At 43.3% G+C, this 27,844-nt stretch overlaps 1 protein-coding gene across 1 annotated transcript in view; it reads right to left on the reverse strand.

The window, feature by feature from the left end:
* The window catches only part of LOC106613138 (calcipressin-3), a 91,573-nt gene that overhangs the window by 62,559 nt on the left and 1,170 nt on the right, over positions 1-27,844 (reverse strand). The window contains exon 2 of the mRNA XM_014215215.3: positions 26,230-26,528. Within this exon, the coding sequence (XP_014070690.1) occupies positions 26,230-26,430 (201 nt within the window). The 5' untranslated portion in view covers positions 26,431-26,528. The remainder of the gene's footprint in view (positions 1-26,229; positions 26,529-27,844) is intronic.

Here is a 27,844-nt window from a genome sequence, read left to right on the forward strand (position 1 = left end):
CTAGATAACAAGCCATGGGAATAAAAATAGACTGTACCTTCAAAGAAAACGTGCGAGAGAGTTAGAAATGACGCGGACGAAATAGAGGACGAGCTTGAGAACGGATGAAATAGAGATGGAGAGCCTCCAGAGGGGCGCGTTGCTTGAGGCGTCACTACAGATCCGGGTTCAATCCCAGGCTGTGTCACAGCCGGCTGTGACCGGGAGACCCATGAGGCGGCGCACAATTGGCCCAGCGTCGTCCGGGTTAGGGGAGAGTTTGGCCGGCCGAGATTTCCTTGTACCACCACGCTCTAGCGACTCCTTGTGACGGGCCGGTCGCCAGCTGGACAGTATTTCCTCCGACACATTGGTGCGGCTGGCTTCCGGGTTAAGCGAGCAGTGTATCAAGAAGCAGTGTGGTTTGGCGGGGTTGTGTTTCGGAGGACGCACGGCTCTCTCCCGAGCCCATAGGGGAGTTGCAGCGATGGGACAAGACTGTAACTACCAATTGGGTAAAAGTACATAAAATATATATATTTTTTAAGAGATGGAGAGCAAGTAAGGACAAGAGGGGGGATACAGACAGTGATATGTGTAGAAAAAGAGATGGAAAGAGAGAGAGTAATACATTGACTTGTTTGACTCCCGCCGGACAAATTGCAAAGCCTGTTGTTGATATATCCTTTCTCCAAAGGGCACAAGAGAAGTGTACTTTAAATGTCACCCCCTCCTTCTTCAATAACAACAACCTGCACAACACTTTGGAGGTCAAACCATGGCAGACTTCCCAACACAATACTTCTAACCACTGCCAGACTCCAACAAATGTACGATGTAAGTAAAACTACAAGCTACACACTGAAGATGCACCCTGTGTTGATTCTTTTGATTACTCATGCTCAGCCGAGCTACACACCATTCAGCAGGTAGCCTAGCGTTGGGCCAGTAACCGAAAGGTTGCTGGTTCGAATCCCTGAGCCGGAAAGGTGGGAAATTCTGCTGTTCTGCCCTTGAGCAAGTCAGTTAACCCTCAACCACAACTGCTCCCCGGGTGCCGATGATGTCAATTAAGGCAGCCCTCCCACACCTCTCTGATTCAGAGGGGTTGGGTTAAATGTGGAAGACACATTTCGGTTGAATGCATTCAGTTGTGCAACTGACTAGGCATCCTCCTTTGCCCTACATATTCAAGTACATTCATCTGCTGCAGATCATGAAAGCCAAAAATAGCACAGTACAACAAACATAGAATGTTGCCTGTTTTAACTGAATGTTGTACAGTTATGTAACTAACTACAACATATTATAACACTATATCATAGGAACGATGTAATCTGGCCTCCCTGATTTATTACTAGATTATGATATTGTAAGGTCATTATTATCGATCAAGGTAATCCATGATATTTCATATGTTGCATCAATAATCCTATAATCATTACGTTGCTTAAATCGAAAGGGTCAGCGCGAGAAATGATCCTTCTCTCCAATTATGTTGAGGTCTGATGGGGGAAAAGCACTTGGGTTGCTATAAACTTCACTTTGATAGCAGTGTAGTGTCAGCCATCACCTAGCCATCACAAGATCATGGACTTGACCCAGAGGCAGGTGTCATGACGTTGCCCTCTTTGGGTACAGTGAGCACCATCCCCCTCTATGCCCCTTTCACCAGGCTCTGTAAGAGAGGTCGTAAATTCCTGGAGGAGATCCTCTCCTCATGGCCACAGTATAGAGAGAGAGTGAGTTTCATAGAGAGAACAAAGGAATTTCTTCCACCTCACAGAACTGGAGAACTGAATGACATTTATGTTCTGGAGAAGGTATAAAAGATCGGTGAAGAATCCAGCTACGAACTGGTCCGTTTGGTACAATTTTGTGAATCTCATGAGAGACAATACCACCACATTACCATAACCATGTTTATAGAAGAGTCTCAGGTATGAGGCTTACATCAAATGGTTGTATAAAATTAATGAATAAGGATGAAGCTATTTGTGAGATGATGGGATGCTATGTAATGATGTTAATGTGAGAGAATTGTATTTCTGTTTAAAGTTTCACTAAGTCATTGGCACGCCCCCACGGGCACAGACAGGACCTGGCATCATGAGACAGCCTTTTCGATGTTCCGAATAAAACCCCCACCTAGGTTTTCTATCACCAGACCAGCTTACCTCGAGAACGAGAGGGCCAAGGTTTGAGAGGAGACCAAGCTTACCTCAATTACGAGATGGCTAAAGGTTGCAGACCATGTATTTCTCTTGCTGAACTTTTAACCATACCACGTGGTTAAACTCTTAGACTATCGATACCGACAGAATAAGAACAAGTCTTTGAAATTAATTACTAGTCTGCAGCGAGGAATTCGGTATCATTTGACGTGAAGACCGACAACCGCCAAAACATCTATTCTATAACGACATGAATGAATGTCACTCTGAACTATCCATTCTAACCACAAGAGAGAGAGTGGACAAACTCTCCAACAGAAACAAACTTTTCAACAGAGATCCCGACGACACACTGAGCGTAAATATATATATTGATTGCAATTATTCCCGAATGAGTGAGCGTTCAGGTGCAAAGGATTAGCATTTCAATTGTTATAATTATCAACACTGTAGTGCATCCTCAGCTGTCCCCCCACTCCCCTTTTGTCTAACAAGCCGCCATGCGGCACATTCTCCTATCATTTCCTTGTAACCATATCTACTGTTTGTTATGCATTTCTGTGAATTACCTAGTTAGTAAATAAATGATTTTAAGACAATTGATGTATGGATGACTCATAGTGAAGACTGGGTTCGTGCAGATAACCAACAATTTACGACGTTTGGAATGAGACTAACGTGAGGTAAATAATAATTCATTAATTCGAAGACTAATTGATCAGATATTAAAATATCTGAAAGTTTTATTAGGAAAATTATAACTATAATCTGAATATTTTCCTTGGTGCCCCGACTTCCTAGTTAATAACAGTTACATGATTAATCAGTTTAATCGCGTAATAAAATTACAGAGAGTTATTTGATAAATAAGTCTTCAGTTTTAATGATGCCAAAGACACAACACAGGCTCACCTCACCAAAGAGATTAGCCATTAGATAACCATGGACTTGACCCAGAGGCAGGCTCACCTCACCAAAGAGATTAGCTATTACATAACCATGGACTTGACCCAGAGGCAGGCTCACCTCACCAAAGAGATTAGCTATTACATAACCATGGACTTGACCCAGAGGCAGGCTCACCTCACCAAAGAGATTAGCCATTACATAACCATGGATTTGACCCAGAGGAAGGCTCACCTCACCAAAGAGATTATCCATTACATAACCATAGACTTGACCCAGAGGCAGGCTCACCTCACCAAAGAGATTAGCCATTAGATAACCATGGACTTGACCCAGAGGCAGGCTCACCTCACCAAAGGCTTCCAGAAGGCCGCAGGAGGGATGGAAGATGGATGCAATCTGCGCTGCATCATTGGTAACCTTAGGGCTGGGCGGTATATCGAATTTTACGATATACCTGTATTGATGCACGGACCGGTTTGGGATTTTACTTTACCTCCTATAATAGCGTTTGAATGTTTGGTTTGTTAAATGTGATATGCCATGACTAACGTCCATTTTATAGTTTACTTTGCTACTTGAGTCATCTCTCTCCGCTCTCTTTCCATGCCGCTTTCCATTCAGACCTAGCCCCGCACCGTCACTCAAGGAGCACATTTGGGGCGACACTTGCATTCAGTCTGCATGATCAATGCAGCACATGCAACAATGCTAATGACAACGATGCTGTTTTCACTTTGCTTCTTAATATACAGTGCATTCAGAAAGTATTCAGACCCCTTGACTTTTTCCACATTTTGTTACGTTACAGCTTTATTCTAAAACGAATTTTAAAAAATTGACACACATTACCCCATAATGACAAAGAAAAAACAGGTTTTTAGACGTTTTTGCTCATTTATAAAAAATAAAAAACTTAAATCAGATTTAAATAAGTATTCAGACCATTTACTCAGTACATTGTTAAAGCACCTTCAGCAGCGATTACAGCCGCAAGTCGTCTTGGCTATGAAGCTACAAGCTTGGCACACCTGTATTTGAGGAGTTTCTCCGATTCGCTGCACAGCTATGTTCAGGTCTCTCCAGAGATGTTCGATCGGGTTCAAGTCCGGGGTCTGGCAGGGACATTCAGAGACTTTTTCCGAAGCCATTCCTGCGTTGTCTTGGCTGTGTGCTTAGAGTCGTTGTCCTGTTGGAAGGTGAACCTTCACCCCAGTCTGAGGTCCAGAGCGCTCTGGAGCAGGTTTTCATCAAGGATCTCTCTGTACTTTCTCCCTTCATCTTTCACTCAATCGTGACTAGTCTTTGGCACTGAAAAACATTCCCACAACATGATGCTGCCACCACCATGCTTCACCGTAGGGATTGTGCCAGGTTTCCTCCAGATGTGACACTTGGCATTCAGGCCAAAGAATCTTGTTCCTCATGGTCTGAGAGGTCTTTAGGTGCCATTTGGCAAATTTGGCAAACTCCAAACCATCGGGTTCTCGGCCACCTCCTTGAACAAGGTCCTTCTCCCCCGATTGCTCAGTTTGGCCGGGCAGCAAGCTCTAGGAAGTGTTGGTGGTTCCAAACGTCTTCCATTTTAGAATGATGGAGGCCACAGTGTTCTTAGTGACCTTCAATGCTGCAGAAAGTTTTTGGTACCCATCCTCAGATCTGTTCCTCGACACAATCCTGTCTCGGAGCGCTACGGACAATTCTTTCGACCTCATGGCTTGGTTTTTGCTCTGACATATACTGTCAACTGTGGGAACTTATATAGACAGGTGTGTGCCTTTCCAAATCATGTCCAATCAATTGAATTTACCAGAGGATGACTCCAATCAAGTTGTTGAAACATCTCAAGGATGATCAATGAAAACAGGATGCACCTGAGCTCAATTTTGAGTCTCACAGTAAAGGGTCTGAATACTTATGTAAATAAGGTATTTCTGTTTTTTATTTTTAATAAATTCTAAAAACCTGTTTTCACTTTGTCATTATGGGGAATTTTGTTTAGATTGATGAGGAAAATGTTTAATTGAATCCATTTTACAATAAGGCTATAAGGTAACACAATGTGGAAAAGGTAAAGGGGTCTCAATACTTACCTAATGCACTGTAAATCCACTAGTGTTCTATAATTACACTATTAGTTTGTTGTTTGTTACATCTGCAAACAGCTGGTTTGGCTTTTTATAGCAACTTGGGCCTAAATCTTGTTAGCTGCTAATGCTAATTGCTAGCTCGCTAATAAATGTACTGAGTCAGCGCAAACATAATTAGCTAAACAGCATGATAATACCAGTGATGGTGTAGACCTACGTACACTACCGGTCAAAAGTTTTAGAACATCTACTCATTCAAGGGTTTTTCTTTATTTTTACTATTTTCTACATTGTAGAATAATAGGGAAGACATCAAAACTATGAAATGTTTTATTATTTTAATTTCACCTTTATTAAAGTTTAAGTTCCGCTAGTGGAACGCCTAGCCAATATCCAATGGAACAGCGTGGCGCGAAATACAAAAACCTCAAAAATCCAATAATTTCAATTTCTCAAACACACGACTATTTTACACCAAGATACACTTCTCCTTAATCCAACCACATTGTCCGATTTCAAAAAGGCTTTACAGCGAAAGCAAAACATTAGATTATGTTAGGAGAGTACATAGACCAAAATAACCACACAGCCATTTTCCAAGCAAGCATATATGTCACAAAAACCCAAAACACAGCTAAATGAAGAACTAACCTTTGACGATCTTCATCAGATGACACTCCTAGGACATTATGTTACACAATACATGTATGTTTTGTTCAATCAAGTTCATATTTATATCCAAAAACAGCTTTTTACATTGGCGCGTGATGTTCAGAAAATGTATTCCCACCAAAAACTTCCGGTGAATTTACAAAAATACTCATCATAAACGTTGACAAAATACATAACAATTATTTTAAGAATTATAGATACAGAACTCCTTTATGCAACCGCTGTGTCAGATTTTAAAATAGCTTTACGGAGAAAGCACATTTTTCAATATTCTGAGTACATAGCTCACCATCACGGCGAGCTATTCAGACACCCGCCGAGTTCGGGCAACCTAAACTCAGAATTAGTATTAGAAATATGCTCTTACCTTTGCTGATCTTCGTCAGAATGCACTCCCAGGACTGCTACTTCCACAAGAAATGTTGTTTTTGTTCGAAATAATCCATAGTTATGTCCAAATACCTCCATTTTGTTCGTGCGTTCAGGTCACTATTCAAAGGGTAACGCGCGAACGCAATTCGAGACAGAAAAAGTCAAAATGTTCCATTACCGTACTTAGAATCATGTCAAACGCTGTTTAAAATCATTTTTTATGGTATTTTTAATGTAAAATTGCGATAATATTCCAACCGGACAATAGCGTATTTATTCAAGGAGAAAAAGAAAAAACAGCGAGCTCGCGGGACCGCGCATATCCAATCCCTTTGTTGCCAGGCAGACCACTCAGTAACTGAGCTCCTATACTCTGCCCAGTGACAGAAGGCTCAAACCACTTTCTGAAGGCTTTAGACAGCCAATGGAAGCCTTAGAAAGTGCAACGTAACAGCACAGATACTGTAGTTTCGAAATGGACTAGAAAGAAGAACTACAATTCTCAGATCCTCCACTTCCTGGTTGACTTTTTCTCAGGTTTTTGCCTGCCATATGAGTTCTGTTATACTCACAGACACCATTCAAAGAGTTTTAGAAACTTCAGAGTGTTTTCTATCCAAATACTAATAATATGCATATTCTCGTTTCTGGGCAAGAGTAGTAACCAGTTTAAATCGGGTATGTTTTTTTCATCCGGCCGTGAAAATACTGCCCCCTATCCATATCAGTAACCAGGTAGGCCAGTTGAGAACAAGTTCTCATTTACAACTGCGACCTGGCCAAGATAAAGCATAGCAGTTAGCTGCTATGCTTTAATATATAACACATATGGAATCATGTAGTCACCAAAAAAGTGTTAAACAAATCAAAATATTTTTTAGATTTGAGATTCTTCAAATAGCCACCCTTTGCCTTGATGACAGCTTTGCACACTCTTGGCATTCTCTCAACCAGCTTCACCTGGAATGCTTTTCCAACAGTCTTGAAGGAGTTCCCACATATGCTGAGCACATGTTGGCTGCTTTTCCTTCACTCTGCGGTCCAACTCATCCCAAACCATCTCAATTTGGTTGAGGTTGGGGGATTGTGGAGGCCAGGTCATCTGATGAAGCTCTCCATCCATCACTCTCCTTCTTGGTAAAATAGCCCTTACACAGCCTGGAGGTGTGTTGGATTATTGTCCTGTTGAAAAACAAATGATAGTCCCACTAAGCCCAAACCAGATGGGATGGCAAATTCTAAATAGATCACAGACAGTATCACCAGCAAAGCACCCCCACACCATATCACCTCCTCCTCCATGCTTTAAGGTGGGAAATACACATGCGGAGATCATCTGTTCACCCACACCGTGTCTCACAAAGACACAGCGGTTGGAACCAAAAATCTCCAATTTGGACTCCAGGCCTAATGTCCATTGCTTGTGTTTCTTGGCTCAAGAAAGTCTCTTCTTATTACTGATGTCTTTTAGTAGTGGTTTCTTTGCAGCAATCCAACCATGAAGGCCTGATTCACGCAGTCTCCTCTGAACAGTTGATGTTGAAATGTGTCTGTTACTTGAACTCTGAAGCATTTATTTGGGCTGCAATTTCTGAGGCTGGTAACTCTAATGAACTCTAATGAACTTATCCTCTGCAGCAGAGGTAACTCTGGGTCTTCCATTCCTGTGGCGGTGAGTTGACTCTTCGCATGCGATGATTTCACTGAACAACAAATAAAGGGAATATCGAATGATCCCCAATGATCCATCGCATCTCCCAAAAATGTTTTCAACATACATCTGTAAAATGATAGTCTAGAAACTAAACTTGGTTATCGTCCTCTCAGGCTTCCATGTCTTTTCCCTGGACCTCCTCAATGTCCACCTCTTGAACATCAGACTCTGAGGCCTCATCTTCACTGTCACTTTCCAACCTTGTTGAGGATAGCTCGTTGTCAGGCTCAAAAAGCCTCAAATTTGCCCGGATGGCTACCAATTTTTCAACCCTTGTATTGGTCAGCCTGTTGCGTGCTTTGGTGTGTGTGTTCCCAAACAAGGACCAGTTGCGCTCTGAGGCGGCTGATGTTGGTGGGATTTGGAGGATGATGGAGGCAACAGGGGAAAGAGCCTCATATCCACAAAGTCCCTTCCACCAGATGAGATATGTTGGCACGACTGCCATATTGCATCTCCATCCCAAAGCCCTTGCTTGGAAGTGTACTTCGCCAGACTGCCAAGAACCTTGCCCTCATCCAGGCCAAGGTGGCGAGACATGGTAGTGATGACATCATAGGCCTTGTTGATCTCTGCACCAGACAGGATGCTCTTGCCAGCATACTTGGGGTCCAACATGTGCGCTACAGCATGTATGGGTTTCAGGCAGAAGTCTTCATGCTTTTGATTTATTTCAGAACTGCAGTTTCTTCTGCTTGGAGCAACAGCGAAGTGGGCAGGGCAGTACGGATTTCTTCTCTTACATCTGCAAGCAGCCTGAACATCACAGGATGGCATTGTCTCCCTCAATCCGTGCAATGGCTACTGCTATAGGTTTCAGGAGTTTCAGGCTGCTTACCACTCTCTCGCAAAATACATCATCCAGGAGGATCCTCTTGATGGGGCTGTCCATATTGGCAGACTGTGATATGGCCATTTCTTGGAGAGACTCCTTTCCCTCCAGGAGACTGTCAAACATGATGACAACACCACCCCAACGGGCGTTGCTGGGCAGCTTCAATGTGGTGCTCTTATTCTTCTCACTTTGCTTGGTGAGGTAGATTGCTGCTATATCTTGATGACCCTTCACATACCTAACCATTTCCTTGGCTCTCTAGTACAGTGTATCCATTGTTTTCTGTGCCATGATGTCCTTGAGGAGCAGATTCAATGCAAAAGCAGCAAATCCAATGGGTGTGATGGGAGGGTAGGAGATGTGAGGGGTGGAGATGATGTAGTTAATTATTCCTTGCCCACAAACTTCAACCACCCATCAAAGATGATTGCAATACAGTCTGCTTTCTCTATGATTTGCTTGACCTTCACTTGAACTCTGTTGAACTCTGCATCCAGCAAATGAGTAGATAAAGCATGTCTGGTTGGAGGGGTGTATGCTGGGCGAAGAACATTCATGCATACACAGCTCGAGCAAGACATTCATCAGCATTTCTCTGACTACGTTCCTCCATTGAGTAAAAAAAACTTCTGATTCAATACAATTCCATGCATAGATAAATAGTTAAGCAGTTAGATTAAACAAATCCTTTGTAAGATAAATGTTTTAAAATGAAACATGTTTGGAAACGTGAATTAACACTCCTTAGTTAGCAGGCTCAAGCTAGCTAAAACCCACATGGTAGCAAAAACAAACTACAAACTAGCAGAAATTGTTAACAAGTAAAAATTATTTATACACACTTTGCTGTAGGCTACTATTTACTAGTTAACATAAAATCATGTATGTCTTATAAAATATATTCACCCCACCCAGTAATGTAATCAAAACTTACCAGAAAGCATGTAGTCCTTGGCTCAGAGAGTGTAGTAGTGTGGGCTCAATAGCATCTCATTAGTGTGCAAGATCTTGAGAATCAGCTGTACATGTGATGGAAGAATGCACTGTGCATGCAGAGGGTTGCAATTCCATTGAATTGGGGATAGTTTAACCAAAATATGACACAAGACCTAGAATTGCCTTATGTGTATCCCATAATGTCACGACTTCCGCCGAAGTCGGCTCCTCTCCTTGTTCGGGCGGTGTTCGGAGATCGACGTCACCGGCTTTCTAGCCATCGCCGCTCCATTTTTCATATTCCTATTGGTTTTGTCTTGTTCCATACACACCTGGTTTTCATTCCCTAATCACACTGAATGTATTTAGTCCTCTGTTCCCCTCCATGTCTTTGTGTGATATTGTTTTATGTTATGTGGGTATTTGTCACGCGCCATACTTTTGTTTATGTTCCGTGTTTTTCGGGCACGTTTATGTACTTATGTGCTTTCATGTTGGACCGGAAAGAAAAGTGCACCTGTTACTACACTCTGCTCTCCTGCACCTGACTTCGCCTTCCGTACACACCACTAACACACAAAAAAAGGTTCACTGTTATAAGCTAACTTTTTTGATTAATTTAAGCAAAATTCCCCAAATTCCCGGGCTTAACTTCCCATGGAAAAGTTCTGGGAAAATTCTGGAAATTTACCGGAAAGTTTCCGACACTTTGCAACCCTAGTCACAACACACCTGATTGGCTCAAATGCATTAAGAAATTTCACAAATTAACTTTTAACAAGGCACACCTGTTAATTGAAATGCATTCCAGGTGACTACCTCATGAAGCTGGTTGAGAGAATGCCAAGAGTTTGCAAAGCTGTCATCAAGGCAAAGGGTGGCTATTTGAAGAATCTCAAATATAAAATATGTTTTGATTTGTTTAACACTTTTTTGGTTAATATATGATTCCATATGTGTTATTTCATAGTTTTGATGTCTTCACTATTATTCTACAATGTAGAAAATAGTACAAATTAAGAAAAACCCTTGAATTAGTAGATTTTTTGACCAGTAGTGTACATCGGCATTTTGTTTGTGCAAAAGTATCTTCTAAATCAAAGAGGAATACGCAAACCAATAATATGTTAGCTACATGAAGTTGATAAGAGAGCACATTCAATATAGCTAAAGATTATAAGGTCCCCTAGGAAACACTTATCAACACGTTGGTTCCTACCCTGTCACAATAACTCCTCTCTGGCAGGAAATGCAGAAATTCTTGAAAATTATGAAAAAAATGTGGGTTGAAGTTGAATTGAACAGTATAAAACAATCAGAATGGAGAAAGACCCATTGAAATCACTTATAATGTATGTGCTGCCACCCTAGGGTCACACTACTCATAAAACATATTTATAACTTTTATTATTCAAAAACATAAAATACCCTCAAATACTACCTAATTTAAAATAACGTATTGTGATATGATATTAGTCCATATCGCCCAGCCCTAGGTGACCTTCAGCCCACTGCGCACCCTCCCGCACGTTCCCCCTCGGGGACAGAGTCCCAAAAATAGACGGACAACTAAACACATGCAGCACAGTAGCTCTCTCTCTCCACAATCCCCTCTATCCTTCTGTCTGGTGTCACCTCACTGTTCTAGATACAAACAAACACACTGGCCATGACACTAGCCTCTGCTCTATATGGCTCTGCTGCTCACATAGCTGCGGGAAGTAGTTTGGGGGTGGGGGTGCTGTGCAGATTTTATTTTCAAAGGGGGTGCTGAACATTTTTTATTACCCGCGCTTCAGACGCTATATCGGTCTGCTAATGCAGAACTATTAAAGGCACTACTTTTGTGAAACAATTTTTAAAATAAAAATAATCAAATAAATAAATATATATACTGTATATATTTTTTTTAAATAAAAATAAATATATATACACTGTATATATATTTTTTTCTTCTGTTTTTCAGTGGGTGTTGCAGCACGCTCAGCACTCCTACTTCCTGTGGTTATGGATGCTCACAAACAGTCAACGGGGTGCTTTCACTGTAGCCTACCAGTGGTGCAGTGGAGGATAAATGCAAGTAAACACATTTTAACCACTTTTTTCACCGTGATCAGCAATCAGAGTTTACCTACCTTTTCTTTTTTTTACCACTACATCACTATAGCCTACTATATCACAGGTTGCAGGGTTGGGGTCAATTCCAATTTAAGTCAGTCAATTTAGGAAGTGATTTTAATCAAATAAATAAAACAATTTAAAATGAATAGTTTATCCTTTTCGGTTTATTGAGAAGGCATTGAAAATAAAAGCACCTTTTTAAATTATTGAATTGGAATTTCAGTTTACTCCCTGAATTGACTGACTTTACTTCGAATAGACCCCAACCCTGACGTAATGAGGAGCTGACCCCAACCCTGACGTAATGAGGAGCTGACCCCAACCCTGACGTAATGAGTAGCTGACCCCAACCCTGACGTAATGAGGAGCTGACCCCAACCCTGACGTAATGAGGAGCTGACCCCAACCCTGACGTAGTTGGCTGACCCCAACCCTGACGTAATGAGGAGCTGACCCCAACCCTGACGTAGTTGGCTGACCCCAACCCTGACGTAAATGAAAAGCTGACCCCAACCCTGACGTAAATGAAAAGCTGACCCCAACCCTGACGTAAATGAAAAGCTGACCCCAACCCTGACGTAATGAGTAGCTGACCCCAACCCTGACGTAATGAGGAGCTGACCCCAACCCTGACGTAATGAGGAGCTGACCCCAACCCTGACGTAGTGAGTAGCTGACCCCAACCCTGACGTAATGAGGAGCTGACCCCAACCCTGACGTAATGAGGAGCTGACCCCAACCCTGATGTAATGAGGAGCTGACCCCAACCCTGACGTAGTTGGCTGACCCCAACCCTGACGTAAATGAAAAGCTGACCCCAACCCTGACGTAAATGAAAAGCTGACCCCAACCCTGACGTAATGAGTAGATGACCCCAACCCTGACGTAGTGAGTAGCTGACCCCAACCCTGACGTAATGAGGAGCTGACCCCAACCCTGACGTAATGAGGAGCTGACCCCAACCCTGACGTAATGAGGAGCTGACCCCAACCCTGACGTAATGAGGAGCTGACCCCAACCCTGACGTAGTGAGTAGCTGACCCCAACCCTGACGTAATGAGTAGCTGACCCCAACCCTGACGTAATGAGGAGCTGACCCCAACCCTGACGTAATGAGGAGCTGACCCCAACCCTGACGTAGTGAGTAGCTGACCCCAACCCTGACGTAATGAGGAGCTGACCCCAACACTGACGTAATGAGGAGCTGACCCCAACCCTGACGTAATGAGGAGCTGACCCCAACCCTGACGTAATGAGGAGCTGACCCCAACCCTGACGTAATGAGTAGCTGACCCCAACACTGACGTAATGAGGAGCTGACCCCAACCCTGACGTAATGAGGAGCTGACCCCAACCCTGACGTAATGAGGAGCTGACCCCAACCCTGACGTAATGAGCTGAGGTTTACATGCCACAGTGCACAATGGCAATACAATGCCATCATGGTAATGATGTTCTCTGATTATAGTTAAAGGGATACTTCAAGATTTTGTCAATGAGCATGCTAGCAGATACCCATCGACTTCCAGTCATTGTGCTGACGCTAGTTAGCATTGGCTTGTGAAACTACCTCTAATTTCCTTCATACTGGACACAGAAACATAAAAATGGTATCCACAAAATCATCTGACTCTGGGGAGTTAATCCTGCCAAAATCCCGAAGTATCCCTTTAAGCTTGATATAATTACTTTAGATTAGGATTTTCCTGGTGTTCAAAGCACTTTACATCGTGAGGGGTTACTAAGAATGGACTTTTCCCTGCACTACCGATGCTTCACTACTGTTCCATGGCAGTGCTACATGTCTGCACCACAAAAAGCATTGTGCTATTATTTTGTGATAGGGGGTCTTCCTGAATCACCATAGGCAGCGAAAGCAGCCTACAAGTATTGTTCCCACCAGCAGCACTGAAAGCATCTGAAAACCATGCAGTTTGCTGATTAGGTTGCTGGCATAGACTGTCTGAGAAATGGGCCGTCTTAATAGCCTTCCTGACCTTTTCCCTAACCCACTCCACCACCACCCTTCCTTCTCTCTCATTACTAACTGAATACTCCCTCACACACCCCTCATATTCTGATACCACATCGGATCGAACCCGGATCTGTAGTGACGCCTCAAGCACTGCAGTGCCTTAGACCGCTGCGCCACTCGGTAGTTACTATTCTGATACCAAATGGTACTTCCAAATAATGTTGAATCCTTTCAGGTAAGTACCAGATAGCATTCATTGTTACCACAACGTTTCTTAGTTAATACCATATAAATACAAGGAAGGTACCAGCTTTAACTGGGCTGTAAAATAAAGCATTCGCACAAAGCCGTTACTCCATAACAACGGGATGAAAGACTGGTCCTCAACTGGCAGCTTCATTAAATAGTACTCGCAAAAACACCAGTCTCAACGATGCTGGCATTCTAGGCAGAGTTCCTCTGTCCAGTGTCTGTGTTCTTTTGCCCATCTTAATCTTTTCTTTTTATTGGCCAGTCTGAGATATTGCTTTTTCTTTGCAACTCTGCCTAGAAGGCCAGCATCCCGGAGTCGCCTCTTCACTGTTGACGTGGAGACTGGTGTTTTGCGGGTACTATTTAATGAAGCTGCCAGTTGAGGACTTGTGAGGCATCTGTTCCTCAAACTAGACACTCTAATGTACTTGTCCTCTTGCTCAGTTGTGCACCGGGGCCTCGCACACCTCTTTATATTCTGGTTAGAGCCAGTTTGCGCTGTTCTGTGAAGGGAGTACTACACAGCGTTGTACGAGGTCTTCAGTTTCTTGGCAATTTCTCTCATGGAATAGCCTTCATTTTTCAGAACAAGAATAGACTGACGAGTTACAGAAGAAAGTTATTTGTTTCTGGCCATTTTGAGACTGTAATTGAACCCACAAATGCTGATGCTGATGATATCAATGTAATAGTCCGGTGGCCATTTGGTTAATTGTTCAACAGTCTTATGGCTTGAGGGTAGAAGCTGTTAAGGAGCCTTTTGGTCCTAGACTTGGAGCTCCGGTACCGCTTGCCATGCGGTAGCAAAGAAAACAGTCTATGACTTGGATGACTGGAGTCTCTGACAATTTTATGGGTTTTCCTCCAACACCGCCTATTATATAGGTCCTGGATGGCAGGAAGCTTGGCCCAAGTGTTGTACTGGGCCGTACGCACTACCCTCTGTAGCCCCTTATGGTCAGATGCCGAGAAGTTGCAATACCAGGCGTTGATGCAGCTGTAGAACCTTTTTAGGATCTGGGGACCCATGCCAAATCTTTTCAGTCCCCTGAGGGGGAATATGTTTTGTCGTGCCCTATTCACAACTGTCTTGGTGTGTTTGGACCATGATAGTTCACTGGTGATGTGGACACCAAGGAACTTGAAACTCTCGACTCGCTCCACTACAGCCCCATTGATGTTAATGGGGGTCTGTTCGGCCCGCCTTTTCCTGTAGTCCACGATCAGCTCCTTTGTCTTGCTCACATTGAGGGAGAGGTTGTTGTCCTGGCACCACACTGCCAGTTCACTGACCTCCTCCCTATAGGCTGTCTCATCATTTTCGGTGATCATGCCTACCACTGTTGTGTCGTCAGCAAACTTAAAGATAGTGTTGGAGTTGTGTTTGGCCACGCAGTCGTGGGTGAACAGGGAATACAGGAGGGACTAAATACACATCCCTGAGGGGCCCCAGTGTTGAGGATCAGCGTGGCGGATGTGTTGTTACCTACCCTTACCACCTGGGGGCGGCCAGTCAGGAAGTCCAGCATCCAGTTACAGAGGGAGGTGTTTAGTCCCAGGGTCCTTAGCTTAGTGATGAGCTTCGTGGGCATTATGGTGTTGAACGCTGAGCTATAGTCAATGAACAGCATTCTCACATAGGTGTTCCTTCTGTCCAGGTGGGAAAAGGCAGTGTGGAGTGCGATTTAGATCGCGTCATCTGTGGATCTGTTGGGGCGGTATGGGAATTGGAGTGGGTCTAGTGTATCCGGGAGGATGCTGTTGATGTGAACCATGACCAGCCTTTCAAAGCACATCATGGCTACCAATGTGAGTGCTACGGGGTGGTAATCATTTAGGCAGGTTACCTGTGCTTCCTTGGGCACAGGGACTATGGTGGTCTGCTTGAAACATGTAGGTATTACAGACTCAGTCAGGGAGAGGTTGAAAATGTCAGTGAAGACACTTGCCAGTTGGTCCGTGCATGCTTTGAGTACACATCCTGGTAATCCATCTGGCCCCACGGCTTTGTGAATGTTGACCTATTTAAAGGTCTTGCTCACATCGGCTACCGAGAGCGTTATCACACAGTCATCCAGAACAGCTGATGCTCTCGTGCATGCTTCAGTGTCGCTTTCCTCGAAGCGAGCATAAAAGGCATTTAGCTGGTCTGATAGGCTTGTGTCACTGGGCAGCTCACGTCTGGGATTCCCTTTGTAGTCCATCATAGTTTTCAAGCCCTGCCACATCCGACGAGCATCAGAGCCTGTGTAGTAGGATTCAATCTTAATTCTGTATTGACGCTTTGCTTGTTTGATGGTTCGTCTGAGGACATAGTGGGATTTCTTATAAGCGTCCGGATTAGAGTCCCGCTCCTTGAAAGCGGCAGTTTTAGCCTTTAGCTCGATGCGGATGTTGCCTGTAATCCATGGCTTCTGGTTGGGATATGTACAGTTGAAGTCGGAAGTTTCCATACACCTTAGCCAAATACATTTACACTCAGTTTTTCACAATTCCTGACATTTAATCCTAGTACAAATTCCCTGTTTTAGGTCAGTTAGGATCACCACTTTATTTTAAGACTGTGAAATGTCAGAATAATAGTAGAGAGAATGATTAATTTCAGCTTTTATTTCTTTTATCACATTCCCAGTGGGTCAGAAGCTTACATACACTTAATTCGTATTTGGTAGCATTGCCTTCAAATTGTTTAACATGGGTCAAACGTTTCGGGTAGCCTTCCACAAGCTTCCCACAATAAATTGGGTTAATTTTGGCCCATTCCTCCTGACAGAGCTGGTGTAACTGAGTCAGGTTTGTAGGCCTCTTTGCTCGCACACGCTTTTTCAGTTCTGCCCACAAATGTTCTACGGGATTGAGATTAGGGCTTTGTGATGGCCACTCCAATACCTTGACTTTGTTGTCCTTTAGCAATTTTGCCACAACTTTGGAAGTATGCTTGGGGTCATTGTCCATTTGGAAGACCCATTTGCAACCAAGCTTTAACTTCCTGACTGATGTCTTGAGATGTTGCTTCAATATATATCCACATGCTCACCCTGTGGCTCAGTTGGTAGAGCATGGTGTTTGCAACGCCAGCATGGTGTGTGCAACGCCAGGGTTGTGGGTTCGATTCCCACGGGGGACCAGTACAACAACAACAAAAATGTATGAAATGTATGCATTCCCTACTGTAAGTCGCTCTGGATAAGAGTGTCTGCTAAATGACTAAAATGTAATGTAAATGATGATTTTACTTCCTCATGATGCCATCTATTTTGTGAAGTGCACCAGTCCCTCCTGCAGCAAAGCACCCCCACAACATGATGCTGCCACCCCCGTGCTTCACGGTTGGGATGGTGTTCTTCAGCTTGCAAGCCTCCCCCTTTTTCCTCCAAACACAATGATGGTCATTATGGCCAAACAATACTATTTTTGTTTCATCAGACCAAAGGACATTTCTCCAAAAAGTACGATCTTTGTCCCCATGTGCAGTTGCAAACCGTAGTCTGGCTTTTTTATGGCGGTTTTTGGAGCACTGTGTTCTTCCTTGCTGAGCGGCCTTTCAGGTTATGGTGATATAGGACTCGTTTTACTGTGGATATAGATACTTTTATACCTGTTTCCTCCAGCATCTTCACAAGGTCCTTTGTTGTTGTTCTGGAATTGATTTGCACTTTTCGCACCAAGGTACGTTCATCTCTAGGAGACAGAACGCGTCTCCTTCCTGAGCGGTATGACGGCTGCGTGGTCCCATGGTGTTTATACTTGCTTACTATTGTTTGTACAGATGAACGTGGTACCTTCAGGCGTTTGGAAATTGCTCCCAAGGATGAACCAGACTTGAGGAGATCTACAATTATTTTCCTGAGTTCTTGGCTGATTTCTTTGGATTTTCAGATGATGTCAAGCAAAGAGGCACTGAGTTTGAAGGTAGGCCTTGAAATACATAAGATGAAGCTAATGCCATGTTGGTTAGCAGCCATCCGGATGGTTCTCGGGACAAATTGACTCAAATTATGTCAATTAGCCTATCAGAAGCTTCTAAAGCCATGAAATCATTTTCTGGAATTTTCCAAGCTGTTTAAAGGCACAGTCAACTTAGTGTTTGTAAACTTCTGACCCACTGGAATTGTGATACAGTGAATTATATGTGAAATAATCCGTCTGTAATCTTTTGTTTGCAAGATTACTTGTGTCATGCACAAAGTAGATGTCCTAACCGTCTTGCAAAACTGTAGTTTGTTAACAAGAAATGTGTGGAGTAGTTGAAAAACGAGTTTTAATGACAACCTAAGTGTATGTAAAAGTGTATGTGTATGTAAACTTCCGACTTCAACTGTATATACGTGTGTGTGTGTGTATATATATACGGTGTGTGTGTGTGTGTGTGTGTGTGTGTGTGTGTGTGTGTGTGTGTGTGATATATATATTTACGTGTGTATGTGTGTGCGTGCGCGTGCGTGTGTGTGGAGAAGACAGGGGGGTGTGAGACTGGCTCCTGAATGTAGGTTTGCGATGTTCTGTCTCACCAGGAGGTAGGCTGAGTTTGGGATGTGTGTTCTTACAGATGAGAAAGAATCATTGCACCAGAGATTTAACCAGGGAAGGTGAACGAACAAAGGGATTATGTAAATATGGAGCCTTCATTGCACGTGGGTGTGTGTTTTGTGTGTATGATTTATGTTTTGTGTGTGTCACGTCCTGACCAATATTTAGGTATTATTTCTATTATATTTGGTCAGGACGTGGCAGAGGTATATTTGTTTTGTATTATGGGGTTTTGTGTGTGGTGTAGTGGGCTGTGTTAGTTTGGTATAGGTTCTAGGTTTGTTTTCTATGTGTAGTTTTGGGTGCAGGACTCTCAATTGGAGGCAGGTGTTTCTAGTTGCCTCTGATTGGGAGTCCTATAAGTAGGTGTGTGTTTGTTTGGTTTTCGTGGGTAGTTGTCCTTGCACTGCCTTGTAGGAGCCTGCAAGACTGTTGCTGTCGTAAGTTCTGTTTATTGTTTTTTTCAAGTGGATGCTTTACGTGTTCTTTATTTAAATAAACATGAGTGTCCACAATCCCGCTGCGCCTTGGTCCATTCCTAACGACAGACGTTACAGTGTGTGTGTGTGTGTGTGTGTGTGTGTGTGTGTGTGTGTGTGTGTGTGTGTGTGTGTGTGTGTGTGTGTGTGTGTGTGTGTGTGTGTCCTTGTGTGTGTTCATGCACAATGAACCAGACAACGACCAAAAACGATCACCTACTCTCTTACCTACAACATTCAGGGGTGTCGAGTTTTTGCGTAACCTTTGAAAGGTTTTCTCATTTTGTTGCCAGTTTTTGAATATTCAAATAAGTGTCAAAATGGTTATTGTTTTAGTCAGGCTTATTCAAATGAAGTGTGCGGTGAACAATATATTGACATCCACTAACTGAAGTGTGAGGGGGCATCTCCAGAACCCATGTGTGTCTTCGAGCAGGAGTTGTGACATTCTGTAGCGAGAGTCTTCACTGTTGCGCAGATATGGGATATACAGTACATTTTTTAATTAAAATATATAGTTTGCTTATTTTTGTCCTATCATGATGGAACGGTGCCAACCCTATATCCTAGACACCGACCTGAGCGACGCCTAAGGACCTACTGCAAGTAGCCTACGCAGCCATGACAGAAAGGTGAACGAGGTCAGAGATCCACTAAAGCAGAACTGCCGCCTCAAGATTCTGAGCCCTGACAGGGTTGGTCCAAAAGCCAAAGACCCCGGAAGTGTGAACATAATATACAAGGATTTTTCAAAGCTGCTAATGAGAACCTTGACGTCCTCGTACCTGGCCGGTAGGAATTCCAGTGGAGTACACCCACCCAGGTAGTGGCAGTGCTGGCAAACACTGGCTGCAGTAACCCATAGGAAGGGACTCACAGTCGGACAATTAAAGAGGAGGTATAATATTGTGGTCCTGGCGGCACAGAATAATCAAATGGTCTGACTGCACAGAGGTGCTTGTGAAGATGGGTCACAACGGGGGACGAGCGTATGTGGCTGGGCTCCATCTGCTCGGACTAGATATTGGTTAATCAATTTGGCATGCCTTCTTAAACAGTTAAACACATTCACACATCAAGTCTTCTCTTGAGTTGGGGTCAGGGATGGAACAACTGTTGCACATTTGAGTTTGTGCTTGTGTGTGTGTGTGTGTGTGTGTGTGTGTGTGTGTGTGTGTGTGTGTGTGTGTGTGTGTGTGTGTGTGTGTGTGTGTGTGTGTGTGTGTGTATGCGGGGGGGGGGGGGGGGTGTACGCAGATCTGTGGGTGGAAGGGGAGAGAGGGGCAGAGGTGTTTGTTTGGGAGGGGTGGGGTGAGTGAGTGTATGAATCCCATATCTGTTGACAAAAATGTAGAATTCCTACTACCGACCGTTGTTATGGGCAACGATCCTTCATAGAAGTGCTTATATTATTATGCATACTATTTGTCAATTGTGGGAATATATTTAAATATTTCAAGATTTTTTTAATATACAGTGCCTTCGGAAAATACTTTCCGTATTCAGAGCCTTTGTGTCACGGTTGTCGTCGGTGAAGGAGGACCAAAACGCAGCAGGTAAGTGCAGGCTCATCTTGACGTTTATTTATTTTCAAAAATGAATACCAAAATAACAAAACACTAGAATGAACGAACAACAACAACAACAACAACAACAACAACAACAACAACAACAACAACAACAACAACAACAACAACAACAACAACAACAACAACAACAACAAACAGTCTGGCAAAGCATAAGGCTCAACACAGAACAATCACCCACAAATAACAAACACAAACACACCCTAATATATGGGACTCTCAATCAAAGGCAGATAGACAACACCTGCCTTCAACTGAGAGTCCCAACCCCAATTAACCAAACATAGAAACAGACATACTAGACTAAACATAGAATACCTGAAAACCAAACAGTGCCCAAAAACCCCGGAATACTTAAACCAAATGCCCCTTCAACAAAACACACCACCACGAACCACATAAAATGAATACCCTCTGCCACGTCCTGACCAAACTACAATACTAATTAACCTTTATACTGGCCAGGACGTGACACTTTGACTTTTACCACATTTTGTTACATTACAGCATTATTCTAAAATTGATTAAATAAAATTATTTGCTCAGAAATCTACACACAATACCCCATAACGACAAAGTGAAAACAGGTTTTGAGAAATTTAACAAATGTATTTTAAAAAAACGGAAATACCTTATTTACATAAGTGTTGAGACCCTTCGCTATGAGACTCAAAATTGAGCTCAGGTGCATCCTGTTTCCATTGATCATCCTTGAGATGTTTCTACAACTTGATTGGAGTCATCCTGTGGTAAATTCAATTGATTGGACATGATTTGGAATATCTCACACCTATGTATATAAGGTCCCACAGTTGACAGTGCATTGTCAGAGCAAAAACCAAGCCATGAGGTCAAAGGAATTGTCCATAGAGCTCAGAAACAGGATTGTGTCGAGGCACAGATTTGGGGAAGGGTACCAAAACATTTCTGCATCATTGAAGGCCCCCAAGAACACTGTGGCCTCCATCATTCTTAAATGGAAGAAGTTTGGAACCACCAACACTTCCTAGAGCTGGCTGTCCGGCCAAACTGAGCAATCTGGGGAGAAGGAATTTGGTCAGGGAGGTGACCAAGAACCCGATGGTCACTCTGACAGAGCTCCAGAGTTTCTCTGTGGAGAGAAGGACAACTATCTCTGCAGCACTCCACCAATTAGGCCTTTATGGTAGAGTGGCCAGACAGAAGCCACTCCTTAGTAAAAGGCACATGACAGCCCGCTTGGAGTTTGCCAAAAGGCACCTAAAGACTCTCAGACCATCAGAAACAAGATTCTCTGGTCTGATGAAATCAAGATTGAACTATTTGGCATGAATGCCAAGCATCATGTCTGGAGGAAACCTGGTACCATCCCTACGGTGAAGCATGGTGGTAGCAGAATCATGCTGTGGGGATGTTTTTCAGTGGCAGGGACTGGGAGACTAGTCAGGATCAAGGCAAAGATGAACGGAGAACAGAGAGATCCTTGATGAAAACCTGCTGTGCTCAGGACCTCAGACTGCGGTGAAGGTTCACCTTCCAACAGGACAACGATCTTAAGAACACAACCAATACAATCCAGGAGTGGCTTTGGGACAAGCCTCTGAATGTCCTTGAGTGGCCCAGCCAGAGCCTGGACTTGATCCCAATCGAACATCTCTGGAGAGACCTAAAAATAGCTGTGCAACAATGCTCCCCATTCAACCTGACAGAGCTTGAGAGGCTCTGCAGAGAAGAATAGGCAAAACTCCCCAAATACAGGTGTGCCAAGTTTGTAGCATCATACCCAAGAAGACTTGAGGCTGTAATCGCTGCCAAAGGTGCTACAACAAAGTACTGAGGAAAGGGTCTGAATACTTATGTAAATGTGATATTTCATTTTTTTATATAAATTAGCAAACATTTCTATAAAAAAATTTTTGCTTTGCCATTATGGGATATTGTGTGTAGATTGACGAGGATTTTTTTTTATTTCATACATTTTAGAATAAGGTTGTAACCTAACAAAACGGGGAAAGATTCAAGGGGTCTGAATACTTCCCGAAGACACAGTATACATGTTTAAATAACTAAATGTAGTGGAACCGAGGTGAAGGCATTCCAAATGATGTGGGCTGTTAATCTGGTTCTGTAGATGGCACCATGTGCTCTTTTTAAAGGATGGGCCCCTATATCTTAAAGTCCTAGGATCCATGTGTGCAGGGGTGGTCAGCCTGTCACTGGAACGACAACCCAACTTGGGATGGGGGGAGGTTTTATCGGGTGGAATATATTATGGCAAGTATAATCAAAATGTGTTATGGTCAGTATGGTCAGTGGTGAAATAAGTATAGCTAGTTATAATTGTAATGGCTTAGTAGATGATAAGAAAAGAAGATCAGTCTTTACCTGGCTAAAAGAGAAGGAATATAATATCTACTGTTTACAGGATAATCATTATACACCATTAGACAAAGTTGTATGGAAAAAGGGCTGGGGGGTATATTTCTCCCATGTGGATCCTTTTAAAGATGATCCACGCTTCTATGAAAATAGAATGATTTAGCGAGCTTACAGTTAATACATGACTCAATTATTATGGTGGGAGATTATAATACGATACCTTAACGGACCGTAAAGGAAATCACAACACAAACGATCACCCTCAAACACTTAAGGAAATTACGAATATTATGGATATATTAAAACTAGTGGATATATAGAAGCTTAAATATCCTGATCTAGTAAGATATACAGTACCGGTCAAAAGTTTGGACACACCTAGTCATTCAAGGGTTTTTCTTTATTTTTACTATTTTCTACATTGTAGAATAATAGTGAAGACATCAAAACTATGAAATAACACATATGGAATCATGTAGTAACCAAAAAAGTGTTAAACAAATCAAAATATATTTTATATTTGAGATTCTTCAAAGTAGCCACCCTTTGCCTTGATGACAGCTTTGCACACTCTTGGCATTCTCTCAACCAGCTTCATGAGGTAGTCACCAGGAATGCATTTCCATTAACAAGTGTGCCTTGTTAAAAGTTAATTTGTGGAATTTCTTTCCTTCTTAATGCATTTGAGCCAATCAGTTGTGTTGTGAAAAGGTAGGGGTGGTATACAGAAGATAACACTATCTGGTAAAATACCAAGTCCATATTATCGCAAGAACAGCTCAAATAAGCAAAGAGAAACGACAGTCCATCATTACTTTAAGACATGAAGGTCAGTCAATCCGGAAAATGTCAAGAACTTTGATGCAGAAAATTACATTGATAGATTGTGCCTTTTATCTGCAATATTAAAGCTGGAAAAAAGCAATTGTGAATCTATATAATGTCAGGAATAAAATGATGGGGAGGGAAGGATGTACAAACAACCAAGTTCACAAAGTGAGAGTAATTATTTTAAAACAGAGAGAGAGTGAGGTAACTAGTGAGGGAACAGAGAGAGTGAGGGAACTAGTGAGGGAACAGAGAGAGTGAGGGAACTAGAGAGGGAACAGAGGGAGTGAGGTAACTAGTGAGGGAACAGAGAGAGTGAGGGAACTAGTGAGGGAACAGAGAGAGTGAGGGAACTATAAAGGGAACAGAGGGAGTGAGGTAACGAGAGAGGGAAAAGAGAGAGTGAGGGAACTAGTGAGGGAACAGAGGGAGTGAGGGAACTAGAAAGGGAACAGAGGGAGTGAGGGAACTAGAAAGGGAACAGAGGGAGTGAGGTAACTAGTGAGGGAACAGAGGGAGTGAGGGAACTAGTGAGGGAACAGAGAGAGTGAGGTAACTAGTGAGGGAACAGAGAGAGTGAGGGAACTAGTGAGGGAACAGAGAGAGTGAGGGAACTAGAGAGAGAACAGAGGGAGTGAGGGAACTAGTGAGGGAACAGAGAGAGTGAGGTAACTAGTGAGGGAACAGAGGGAGTGAGGGAACTAGTGAGGGAACAGAGAGAGTGAGGGAACTAGAGAGGGAACAGAGAGAGTGAGGGAACTAGTGAGGGAACAGAGAGAGTGAGGGAACTAGAGAGGGAACAGAGAGAGTGAGGGAACTAGTGAGGGAACAGAGGGAGTGAGGGAACTAGAAAGGGAACAGAGGGAGTGAGGTAACTAGTGAGGGAACAGAGGGAGTGAGGGAACTAGTGAGGGAACAGAGAGAGTGAGGGAACTAGTGAGGGAACAGAGAGAGTGAGGGAACTAGAGAGGGAACAGAGAGAGTGAGGGAACTAGTGAGGGAACAGAGGGAGTGAGGGAACTAGAGAGGGAACAGAGAGAGTGAGGGAACTAGTGAGGGAACAGAGAGAGTGAGGTAACTAGTGAGGGAACAGAGAGAGTGAGGGAACTAGAGAGGGAACAGAGAGAGTGAGGGAACTAGTGAGGGAACAGAGAGAGTGAGGGAACTAGTGAGGGAACAGAGAGAGTGAGGTAACTAGAGAGGGAACAGAGGGAGTGAGGGAACTAGTGAGGGAACAGAGAGAGTGAGGGAACTAGTGAGGGAACAGAGAGAGTGAGGGAACTAGTGAGGGAACAGAGAGAGTGAGGTAACTAGAGAGGGAACAGAGGGAGTGAGGGAACTAGTGAGGGAACAGAGAGAGTGAGGGAACTAGTGAGGGAACAGAGAGAGTGAGGGAACTAGTGAGGGAACAGAGAGAGTGAAAGAGAAGGGAATAGAAAGAGAGTGGGATGTGAAACATGCCAGCTGGAGGGATGGATGCTGTGACGGCCTAATTAGAATAGAGTGGTAGAACATTTATTAAGTATTGTTTGTTTTGTTTTGTTCTCTCCTTCACTAGACAGCCTGGGCCAAGTGTGTCATCCCTGGTAGATAAAGATGTGACAGGCCTTGATCTGTGTCACAGAGGTGGACAGGGTCCATAGGTTCAGTTTAGGTGTGTGTGTGTGTGTGTGTGTGTGTGTGTGTGTGTGTGTGTGTGTGTGTGTGTGTGTGTGTGTGTGTGTGTGTGTGTGTGTGTGTGTGTGTGTGTGTACAATCTTGCAATAACTATATCATTGTACTGTATTCAGGCACAGGCCAAGTTAACCTCATGTGCATTCATACAATGATACCATTCTTACATGAGCACACATAACTCTGACAGAGGTGACTGAATATGGCAAGTGGCTCAGCTAGGGACAGTGTGTGATGTGTGAGTTATCATATCAGACCCCAGCATGGAATGATTTCAGGCATCGATGTCACCATTGAATCCTGTGGCAGCAGGTGTGCTTCCTGGGCCATTGGCAGCCACTGTGGGAGAGATGACTGAACTTGGCCAGGCTGAGGCTGTGTGAGGTGCAAATTCTAGCTGATAATGACATCATGCTATTTTTGGAACTTAATCCAGAACTAATGTAAGGTAACACACACATGCATGGATAGCGGGGGAGGCTGGTGGGAGGAGCTATAGGAGGACAGGCTCATTGTAATGGCTGGAATGGAATTAATGGATCGGAGTCCAACATGTTGTTTCCATATATTTTATGTGTTTGATACCGTTCCATTTATTTAATTCCAGCTATTACAATGAGCCCGTCCTCCTATAGCTCCTCCCACCAGCCTCCTCTGATGGATAGTCAGATAAAAAAAGGTGAATTGCTCCCAACCAGGGGGTATGGTGAAACCGAACCAGGAAGTGACATCATCACTAGTGTCTCACCCGGTGGCGGTCCTCCTCGAACACGGCCTCGTGGACGCTGCAGGCGAACAGGGCAGTGGGCAGCTCACTCAGGTCCATCATCTCTTCCTCTCCGTCCTCGTCTTCCTCACATACCATGTCCTCCTCCTCCTCCTCCTCTTCAGGGTCGCTGCTGTAGGCCTCCGAGACATTGCTCCAGGCCTTGGCCCCCTCCCGCAGCATGGCCACCCAGGTCCAAAGACACAGAGGCAGGGAATAGAGGCGGAGAGGTGAGCTGCTGGGTGGGTGGAACTTTTCTGGGGCTTCTAGCAGGGATAAGACTGGAAAGAGAGAGAGAGAGATACAAAAATAAAGTATTTTGTTTTCACTTGTCTCAAGTAATCAACTAATCTATCTATTGTATACATTGATGGTGAAATTTCCCTGCTCCTTGCATGGTCTCACAATCTTATGTCAGACAGACAGTTCTAGTCAACAAGTGAAAAGAATATAGATCAAACCAAAACACTGCAGATATTCCTATTTGTCCTTATAGGTCTATGGGTGTTTCCCATTATAAGACCTCAACACAAGCATTTATACCCTTCACCAGGGGTATAAACCACATTCAGCAGTGGGCAGATTTTTCCTTGAGCAGATTGTGTGGGGGGGGGAAGAGAACATAGTTATAAATAATTTGTACACTGCGAATTGACTGCAAGAATCCCAACCAGATATAATACTTGACAAAAACAGAATCATTTCAAACCTTGATCACATTGGGATACGATCACGTGTCTCTCTATTAATGCGTGGGAATACTTGGGAACAGATTTCCTAAATTAAAATCCCTTTGTACAGATTTCCTGGTGATTTCACAGTATTTTATGTCCAACATAAATAAAAGTGTTCAGAAAACATGAAGGGGGGGGGCAAATAAAATCAACTGCTGGCCGAATTTGGCACGCGGGGCGCCTATTGGTGAACCGGGGCCCTAAACAAATACATCAGTTGAGGATCATTTCTAACGCTGTTGTGGGATAGGGTGACATCTGGCGGCCAATAGAAGGATAATTGAAGCACTACCTAACCTGAATTATAAATTAATACATTGTAATAAGAACTTATTATGACGTTTATAATCATAGTTGAGGAAGAAGTCCTTATACAATTTTGAAAAAGTATTTGAGCCAATCATTTGTGTTATGACAAGGTGGGGGTATACAGAAGATAGCCCTATTTGGTAAAAGACCAAGTCCATATTATGGCAAGAACAGTTCAAATAAGCAAAGAGAAACAACAGTCCATCAATACTTTAAGACTTGTATCCAGAAAATGTCAAGAACTTTTAAAGTTTCTTAAAGTGCAGTCGAAAAACCATCAAGTGCTATGATGAAACTGGCTCTCATGAGGACCGCCACAGGAAAGGAAGACCCAGAGTTACCTCTGCTGTAGAGGATAAGTTCATTAGAGTTACCAGCCTCAGAAATTGCAGTCCAAAAAGTAACAGACACATCTCAACATCAACTGTTCAGAGGAGACTGCATGAATCAGGCCTTCATGGTCAAATTGCTGCAAAGATACCACTACTAAAAGACTAAACACGAGGAATGGACATTAGACCAGTGAAAATCTGTCAAAATTTGAGATTTTTGGT

Source organism: Salmo salar, chromosome 01, assembly GCF_965601325.2.
Source record: "Salmo salar chromosome 01, fSalSal1, whole genome shotgun sequence".
NCBI lineage: Eukaryota > Metazoa > Chordata > Actinopteri > Salmoniformes > Salmonidae > Salmo > Salmo salar.